Genomic DNA, 9,746 nt, shown 5'->3' on the forward strand with positions numbered 1-9,746 from the left:
GGCTTGGCCCCGCGCTCTCCCATGGGGCAGCTGAGCATTGTTCGGTGACTCACCCCAAATCGTGTCGTATGGGCTGCGCGTGATGTAACTCTGTGCTAATGTGGGATTTTCCAGCTCTTTGTTTTCCCTCTCTCCTCAGATGGGTTTTCTCCCGGTTCTTCATCCTCCCTCAGCCTTACTGTTTCCAGGATTGCCCGTGATTCTTTAAAATTCATTTTTTTCCCCCCCCTCTTGCTTTTCTTTGGACCAGGATGCCCAGAGGTGGAGCGGTAACTCAGAGATGCTTTTCTCCCTGCTTTATCTTTATCTGGAGCTGCTCAGCTATCTCCCAGGCTCCAGATGCCACCTGCGGTGATGTCTGTAAAGGTCCTTGATATCACCGTCGAATTTCCAGTAGCATATAAATGGTTGAGTTGTAGGGAGACCATGTGCTCCGTGTAACCAATCTCACCACGTGTGGCTCCTCTATGCCCTTTAAGCACAGGTTTACTATAAGCACGCTTATTTTTCTTGTATTTAAGAAGGGTATAGATTTATAGGTCTGGGTGTGACAATTTCAGAAGAAAAAAATGAAATGGAGTGCTCTGTTTTTCTGACAGTTCAACATCTGCCGTGTTATGAAGACTTCTGTCATCTTTCCCAGTCCCGTGTCCTTACGGCCACTTTTCTCTCTTCTTTCAGATATGGAATGTGCCGATGTGCCTTTATTAACTCCCAGCAGCAAAGAAATGATGTCTCAGGCATTGAAAGCCACCTTCAGTGGCTTCGCCAAAGAGCAACAGCGGCTGGGAATCCCCAAAGGTAAGACGCGGTTTCCCAGTGAGCAACCATCGTAGCCGCAGAGATCACATCCTCCTGCCAGGTCGCCAAGAAAAGTGGAGAAATGGGTGGGAGAAGGGGTCAGAGAACTGGTGGGATTTTTAAAAATCCCAAGTTCATTTCATCTATGACATATTTCTGCAAATAGGGCTGATCCAAACCATAGGTTGGTGTTCCACCACGTTTTACCCTTGTGCCGATGGACTGCCGATCTCTATGGGATGAGGTTGGGCAAGTGCAGTGCAGGACACTGTTTGTGTCCTGTTTTCCTGGGGAAGTGCCTTGTGGTTGCACATTCATGGATCTTTTCTCCAACCCCTTGGTGCAGATCCCCAGCAGTGGACGGAGACGCACGTGCGGGACTGGGTGATGTGGGCGGTGAACGAGTTTAGCCTCAAGGGAGTGGATTTCCAGAAATTTTGCATGAACGGAGCTGCCCTCTGCGCCCTGGGCAAGGAGTGCTTCCTGGAGCTAGCGCCTGACTTTGTGGGAGATATCCTCTGGGAACACCTGGAGATCTTGCAGAAAGGTGAGTCTCTGGGGTGAATGGCTTGCCTGATTTGGAGCTTTTCCAAAGCCTGGCTGTGCAATGAGGTGTTCACCTTGGGCTTTAATCCCAGTAAAAGCAGCTTTCAACCCAACTTTCCAGTAGGATTTCAAACGGGCATCCCAACCAGCGGCAGGCAACGCAAATCCTGGCACTTCTTGAAAGAGGAAGGGTGTTTGCGCTGGCTGCTTGGCAGGACTCCACAGCGGGCAGGGATGCTCTGCCTGCCTGGAAACGACGGTGGGATTTTCCAAAGCATTCTTACTCGGCTCATTCAGCTCCCGTTGTGAATTTTACTACTTCCTTCAGTGGAACTGGGTACAACAATACCACCAAAATCCCACCCTCATTTCCCAGTTGGGGTTGGAAGCTGTTTTTCTTTTTCATGGCCCAAAAGGTGTCACGGTCTTTTGTTAAGGGGGGCTGTGTCCCCAGCAGAAGCCATCTGTGCCAGTCCCACATGCCAGCATTTAAGGACATTAATTTTCATTGACACACACATTGATTTTGGGTGCTGATTTCATAGCATCTGCATGCACAAGCAACACTTAACCTGGGATGGTTTTGAAAAAGAGGGTGAAGAGCTTAACACCCTTAATTGAGCCATGTGCCGTTTGCAGCAGCAAATCTGGGCTCTTTCTCTCGCTTGTTTTTGTGCAGAGCTCTTTGCTTTCCTGGAATATCCCTTGTGCTGTCATACCGACCCTGCGTGCTTGTCAGTGGGCCCGTCCTGGTGGCAGGAAAGGGAGGGGGGAGGAAAGTTATGCCTTCCAGGAAACCATTGACAAATGGATGTTAATTGCTGATTACTAATTTTACTGCTACCTGTGGTTTGCAAAAGGTAAACACGGCTCTTCCCAGGGTCTGTGCACGACAGGCTGTTTTTCTGCTCTTTGACTCTCTTTCTGTTCTGTTCTTTTTGTTTTGCATCATTTTTATTTGAGTGCTTAGATCAACAGCAAGCACTTTAACCAAACAAAGCCAAACATTGCGGTCAGTCCGATTTCTCCGCAGCTCTACCTTCCCGCAACCCTTCTTTCATTTCTTCGTGCTGTAATCCGCTGGAGAGGGGTGCGATGTGCTGCAAGGACTGACCTTGCATCAGAGCTGAGCTTTGCTCCTTCCTGCAGATTCCCCTAGGCGTGGAGATGAACTTGGTGCTGTAGTTTCACAGCAAAGTAGGGAGCGTGTTTCCTTACGGCGTTGACAGGTGAGGGTGTTCAGATGCTGCGATGATGAGGATGCGAAAGGTCTGAGACAGAGGAGCTTTTACAAAACAACTGGAAATCTTTGTGCCTCTTGCAGCTTTGCTTCTGAAAGGATGAAAAAGAATAAAGCTGAGTTTCTGTGTTTCCACGCATAGCCGTGGGAACCAAGAAGTCTCCATTCTGTGTTCGGTTTTACTGGTGACTTTCTCACTTCTTGCATAAGCTGAGCCTTAGCTTCTCTGGTGGGTTCCTAACACACTTCCCAGAAGGGCAAAATCTGCAAAGTATTTGGCAAGTAACTAAGAAGAGCTCCCAAGAAATAACCAGCCTCACCCCAAGGACTAAGTCCTGTTCCCTGTGAATCGTGGGACTCGCCTTACTGGCAGTACATCTCCAAACCCCTGACAAGATCTGGGTTCTGTTGTGCTGGTGCTGTACAAACATCATGGGCAAAACTGTCCCTGTCACATCTCTCCCCAGGAAGAAGTTGTCCCCACTTGGGGATGTGAAATGTGAAGAGATCAAGGTTTCCCCATGGATTCAGGGTCCAGCTTGCTGGTCCCTGCCTCTTCCATCTTCCCCAGCCACCCACCAGCATCACTTGGGGGTGTTGATGCTGGGAGTGGTGGTTAACCCCAAAATGTTTGCCTTTACCTATAGCGCTGTGACCCCGCTGCCATCGGGTCGTGCTGGGACCGGCTGTGACCTTGCTGTCCCTTCATCTACCGTGCCTCCCTCGTGAGCGCTTTCTGCCAGTGACTCATGTACCACAGGCTGCTCAGGGTTTAAAAATGGCAGCAGATGGGGCGACTTTTCCCTGCGTGGATTTGGGTATTTTCAGTCTTTTTTTTTTTCTTTTTTTTTTTCCCCAATTTCTGCCTAAAATAACCTCCTCAGTTACCAGCAGTCAGCAGTGCCCTCCACTTGACTGTAAGCCTAGCTGAAGGTTGATTTCTTTTCTCTGTGGTCACCCACCCTGCCCCTTGGCAAACACCGTGGGGAGAGGACAAGAGCGTTTCTCATTAGGTCTCTCTGTTTTTGCACAAAACCTCCTTTTGTTCCAGAATATTTTCCACCCTGCAATCCCCAGGAGAGAGGGCCAAAATTAGGTTCCTTGTGAGCGAATGTGCGTTATCTTCATTTCGCTTCTCTTTAGTTTCAGCAGAAATAAACAGAACCCGGAGTTGTCTGGGTGGTTTTTATTATGGTTACCCTCTGCAAAGAAAATAAAAACTCCCATGCTGGTATCTCTGCCCACATACCGTGCTGGAATGAGTAAGGTGTTAATGGAAAAATTGGTCAGGGTAGGAGCAATGTGGCTTTGTACATGGGAAAGCAAATTCAGCGCCAAGCCCAAAATGCTTGGAAAAAGCAATGGAAAGAGGAGAATCTGTGCTCTGATGTGATCCATGATCTTTCTCGGTTTGTTATGCCTATAGAAAGGCTAAAATTTTGCCTGCTGCCCATCACCAGTTGGGTGATGGACAGTGCCACAAAATTTTTCTGAGCGTGGGACCCTCTCCCTGCATCAGGTGTAAAGTAAAAGATGCTGTGTAGGCTGGGAGGGAGCATTAATTTGGGGTTGTAGGAACTGGTTTTGGTCTGTGTTGCCCACTCGCTTGCACACACCTACTGCTGGTCTAAAAATAGGGGCTTTTGCAGGAAAAACAACTGGCCTTGTATGGTAGGTTTTTTTTTTGTGAGCTCATACGTGTAAGCCTGATAAGCAATCCTCAAGAGAACGAAAGACGACAAAAATTGAGGCAAGCGAGGAAATTATGCAACTAGTATTTCAGAACCACCTGGAGCCTCTGATTGAGAAAGTTGTTGCTGTTCTGGTTTGGGTTTTTTTTGTTTGTTTCAATTTGGGCATGCCTGCAGCGAGGATTCCCAAAGGAACTCGAGTGCATCGAGCACTTTTTCCACTGGGATTTCAGCTCCTAACTCATTTCTTTTCCTTTGAACATCCCAGTTGAACCCGGAGAGGAGCATTTTAGGAAGTTGTGACCTCTCTGCGTTACAGCAAGTCTTGCAAAGCACGGTATGCCTATAGAGATGTGACATTTCCTTCCTTTTCTCTTTGCAGAAGAGGTAAAACCCTTCCCAGCGAACGGAGTGAACACAGCATATCCAGAATCCCGCTATACTTCAGACTACTTCATTAGTAAGTCTCAATTATCAGCATCATCCTGGTGCTTCTAGGCATGGAAGTGCCACCTATTAGAGATTTCTCTACATCACCTGGAGATTGCACCATGCAGTTGTTGCTCTGTTGTGGCAGAGCATGCAAAAGCGTGTCATTTTTGGGGTGTATTTAGAAGCCATCTGTATTTTTTGGTGACTGCCATGAGATGCCATAATCTGATTTTGCAAGCGCTGTTTGTTTGAAGCCGTAGCTCAGCAGACCTGAAAAGCAACCTTAACGCTCCAGAACATTGGGAAATTTTAAAAACATATTAAAAAAGGGAGGGAATGGGGGAAGAAGGCTTAATTCTGGATTGCTAGGTAGGAACCTATCAAGGAAAGGGACGAATCATCAATCTAGACTCCTGCACTTCCCATTGCCATTGGTTTGGAGGTGTTCTTTAATGGCATTTGAAATCCGTGATGTATTTAATGACCCAGCAGAAAACCCCAGCTCACCGTAGTTGGGATTCCAGGCTGTGGCCAGTGGGGAAAGGTGACAGCGGAGGTGACTCATCTATTACAAGCATCAATTAAACTTCTTTGCCATATATCTCCTTTGCTGAGACCACGCTCTTCATGATTTTCCAGCTTTTTTTCCCCACTAGTAGCTTGCTTGAGAGGAGTTCGGTGTAACGCACGTTGATGGTGGTTGAAGAAGTCTTTTTTTTTTAAATTGCTGCAATTATAAGACCCCATCTCTCTGTAGCGTTTAGAAACCTTACTGAAAATGAGTGCCCAGTTGTGCCAGGTGTTTTAAATCCAAAAGCAATCTCCTCTTGCACTGCAGACCTCAAATCTCACTGTGATATGCGATACTGGAGGGGGAGTGAGCAACGCTCTAGTTTCTTTGACCTGTTGGTGTTTGTGGTGCTTTCTGACCCTCCTGTTCTGCCGGCAGGTTATGGCATCGAACACGCACAGTGTGTGCCACCCTCTGAGTTCTCCGAGCCCAGCTTCATCACAGAATCCTACCAGACCCTCCATCCCATCAGCTCAGAAGAGCTCCTGTCCCTCAAGTACGAGAACGACTATCCCTCGGTCATCCTGCGGGACCCGGTCCAGACGGACTCCCTGCAGACAGACTACTTCACGATCAAGCAAGAAGTGGTAACGCCCGATAACATGTGCATGGGACGTACCAGTCGAGGTAAAGTCGGGTTGTCTCCTGATCTTTTTCTCCACCTATATCAACAAGAAGCGCTGCCCTCCCCTCTGTAGGAGATAGACAGTGCTTTGGGGGGGCCAAGGCCATCAGGACATTGTGCAATGCCAGCAAAAAAAAATCTATAAATCTTGTGAGATTGAACTCCCAGATGGGTTCCCTGATGGCTTTGAGCCCTCCCTGCCTTTCTGCCTGGGGAAAACATGAAGAAGGTCTTTCTTTTCTCTATTCTGCTGGCGTTTTTACAACATCTGCAAAAATGTGGCATTTCTGGCTCTGTACTTTGATGTCAAACTTGAGTTTGAAGTTGAAATAAGCTTTAAAGGTTATTAGGGAGGACAGACTGCTGTGTGGTTGGATAAATCTCATTTTCCTCGGAGAGCAGGCAAAACCCCACAATTCTCGTCAGGAATTACTGTCCAAGGCTCTGAAGGGTTTTACACTTGATGATCCAAAGTTTTTATCCATTATCTGCATTGATTTTGGTGGCTGTTTGCTTGAACTGATAACCTGGTGAACCCAAGCGCTGTGCTTTGTTAGGAGATGCAGACGTCATGGGTTGAGCCAGCGACAGAGCTGCAGGACCCCCTGTATCCTTGTGCTACAGCCCTGCATCTCCAAAGAGTTACAGGGACATGATCCCTGTTTGAGATGATGGGATTTAAACACCTAAACACTTCTGAGGATCGGAGCCCAAATGCCTTTTCAATTAATATTATTAAATTCTGAACACATGCAGCCCAGATGCCCGGCTACTTTGTAATTATGTCGCTTAATGCAAGGCTGAGGATCTGGCTCACAGTAGGTATTCAAAGCAAAAGTTGAATCCATAGAGCTCAAAGTCACTGACAAAAGGGTATCATTATCTCCTGCATCCAGGTAGGGAACCTCAGGCACGGAGAAGAGATCTGACCTGCCTGCGATCGCACCCTGAATAGAATCCAGGTGTCTCCGTGCCTCAGATTTATTGTAGTAGCGCGTTGCTGTGAGCCAGGTTTGATGTCGAACATTTCAACCCATTCATCCAGCTACGAGAGCTGAAGATGGGCTGGTTCCCTGTGAAATCCAGAGCCCCTTTACAGGTCTGCATCGCGTTTGCTTTGCTCAGCGGTGCTCATTTGAAGTTCCACATTCTTTTTCCAACGTTTGCCTTGCTCAGCGGAGCTCATTTGAAGTTCCACATTCTTTTTCCAAGCTGGGAGAGCTAACGACAGGAAAGTTATTATTTGTATTCTTACCTCTGCTGCTGCTGCTGGCTGAGTGTTAATATGAGAGAGGTGAATGGGACGATATGGTGAGCCAAAAGGGCAGCGGTGGTAGGATTTTGGGTAAGCTCACCTCGCTGGAGTTGTTTTCCTGGCTATCTTCCATCAGTGTCTTTCCCTTTTCTTGACCTTTTCTTTAACATAGGTGATTTTGCAATCCTACCTTGAGCTTGTTCTCACTGGCAAGCCTAAAAAAAGCCCCAGGGGATGGAAGAAAGAGCCTGGTGGGTCCCAGGGGCCCCTGGTGTTAGCAAACACTTTAACAAACTGATTGCAATGGAAGAAATGCAACAAGCTGCGGCTGTGCTCACACTAAACTACATTTCAGCCAGATAGAAGGGCCTTTGGGTGGCTTAAATCCTCCCAGAGTGGTAGAAAGAAGCTTTAAGATAGAGCAGAGCCCAGTTAATTTATATTTACTTACATCTTTACCTTCTACTAGATTAAAGGGCTAGTCAGTCGCCAAGTCAAGCACTTGGGAAGTTTAGGATGAAGGTTTTCCACATAGTCGCCTCTTGCTTTTCTTTGTGTGGGCTTGAGGAGTTGATTTTGTGATCCCATGGGAGTTGTTTCACTCTGCCTTATCACTGAGGATGTCTGGTTGGACAATGTAGCTGCCAAACTCTTTTAACAAGTTTCTCCCGAGGAGGTGCAAGATGTGATTTTTTTCCAAAGGCTCATGTTTAGGTCAAATTTAGATGAATTTTCAATGAAATGCCCCAAGTCACGTCTCCGACACTGCGGCTGTTCATCTGGCAGGTTTTTAATTCCTTTTCTAAACGAGCTTGTGCCGCAGGACTTCTCAGGGAAGTGGTCACGCCGATTAATGAAGCAGTGTTATTTTCCCCTTAGCAGGATTTAGGAAGTGATTGGAGTGTATTCTGTGAAATTCTCAAAAAAACTAAAAGAAAAAAAATGAGTTTGAAGCGTGGAGATTGCCAGCAGAATCATTTGAAGGTTGGGCTCATTGGAAGCAACTAGCAAGGAGGGATTGAAGGGGAAATTTTGTGTCTTAGACCAGTCTAATGAACTCACATTAAGGGGAAGATGAGCTTAAACCGGAATCTCTGATTTGAAGTAAGTCAGTGCTGGCTTGGAAGTTGGTTTGGCTGAAGGCAGAACACCTTTTGAGGATGAAGGAGGAGATGCGTGGAGCTCAAGCCAGCAGTCAGGACAGAGCCTACGGTAGTTGAGTCTTTTCGCAGCAAGTGCTCTTCAAACTACAACACAATAAAAGTCTGGGGGAGCGCGCCAGCGTCCTTCCACGTTCCCGTTCCCTTGTGATTTACTCTCTGGGCCCAAGCTGCGGGTAGCTCTGCCAATGGAAATTTCTCCAGGAGTTCTTGCACAATCCCAGCAGCTGTTTTTAGCCCGGTTTGGGAAATTAGTGAACTTAAATGATCCTGTTACGCTCTTCGTTTGTCAGTAAAGATGTTGAGCAATCGGCAGCATATGGGAGATCAGAGGGAGCAATTTCAGTTTGTTCTTTGGATCCTTTTTTAGCTCTCTGCTTTAAGGACAGAGGGTATACTTGTCTCTAATGGGTGTAAAGCAGCACAGCATTGATTAGGATCCGGCCTCTCGTGTTCTGCTTTTTACTAAAAATACCCCAGAGAGTAGCTTTGATACAATCCAGCTGTGCTCACCTTACCAGAACTGGAAAAATAACTGTTTGAGCTCTCAGCCTTTTGCTCTCCTCTTCCATCAAATCTGCTGCTGTTTGGGGATTTTGGGGGGGGTGGAAGCTGGTTGTAACATATGGCAATAAAATGCTGCTGTATAGTTTAGTAGGAAACATCAAAAGTAAAAAAGGTGGGTGTCCAGTGCCCTGGAATATACCTGAGCAGCATTTCTATAGGGCTGGCAGATAGAAGTGGGACTTGTTGCAGACCTATAGCTTTCAGCAGCAAGAGGTCCTGGCACCTGAACTGAACCTTGAATATCTGTCTAAAGTGGATTATTTCTCTGCCATTGCCTTTTTGAAACAGAAGACAATTTCCAGTTAGCCCCAGTCATAGGCAGAGGGTCAGGACTTTAGGTTTTTCCCCTGACTTTGCCTCCCTTTGCTGCCTGAAATTCTCCGTGGCTCAGACAGCCCTGCTCTGAATTACGAAGATAACAAAAATGTCCCAGTTTCAGGCTATATTTTTGAGTTTGTTTGGAGATGAGACACGATGGGCCAGCATTATTTGCCTGCTTGCCTTCTGCCTGCACAGTGGGCAAGCGAAGCATCATTCTCCTGGCCGTGGCAAGCTGGAGCATCCCTGTACTGGCCAGCCACATCTCACATGCCCGTCTTCTTGGCAGGTAAACTGGGCGGCCAGGACTCCTTCGAGAGCATAGAGAGCTATGACAGCTGCGACCGCCTGACACAGTCCTGGAGCAGCCAGTCCTCCTTCCAGAGCCTGCAGCGCGTCCCTTCCTACGACAGCTTCGACTCGGAGGACTACCCCGCCGCCCTGCCCAACCACAAGCCCAAAGGCACCTTCAAGGACTATGTTCGAGATCGGGCCGATATGAACAAGGACAAGCCTGTCATTCCTGATGCCGGCCTCGCT

The 9,746-nt window shown here is 47.4% G+C and overlaps 1 protein-coding gene across 1 annotated transcript in view; it reads left to right on the forward strand.

The window, feature by feature from the left end:
* Positions 1–643: 643 nt before the first annotated feature.
* Positions 644–9,746, forward strand: part of ETS1 (v-ets avian erythroblastosis virus E26 oncogene homolog 1) — a gene marked incomplete at its 5' end in the record, with an annotated part of 19,509 nt that continues 10,406 nt past the window's right edge. The window contains 5 exons of the mRNA XM_010081237.1: positions 644–801; positions 1,148–1,348; positions 4,661–4,738; positions 5,660–5,908; positions 9,496–9,745. Of these exons, the coding sequence (XP_010079539.1) occupies positions 644–801; positions 1,148–1,348; positions 4,661–4,738; positions 5,660–5,908; positions 9,496–9,745 (936 nt within the window). The remainder of the gene's footprint in view (positions 802–1,147; positions 1,349–4,660; positions 4,739–5,659; positions 5,909–9,495; position 9,746) is intronic.

The sequence above is a fragment of the Pterocles gutturalis genome, unplaced genomic scaffold, assembly GCF_000699245.1.
Source record: "Pterocles gutturalis isolate BGI_N339 unplaced genomic scaffold, ASM69924v1 scaffold12304, whole genome shotgun sequence".
Taxonomy (NCBI): domain Eukaryota; kingdom Metazoa; phylum Chordata; class Aves; order Pterocliformes; family Pteroclidae; genus Pterocles; species Pterocles gutturalis.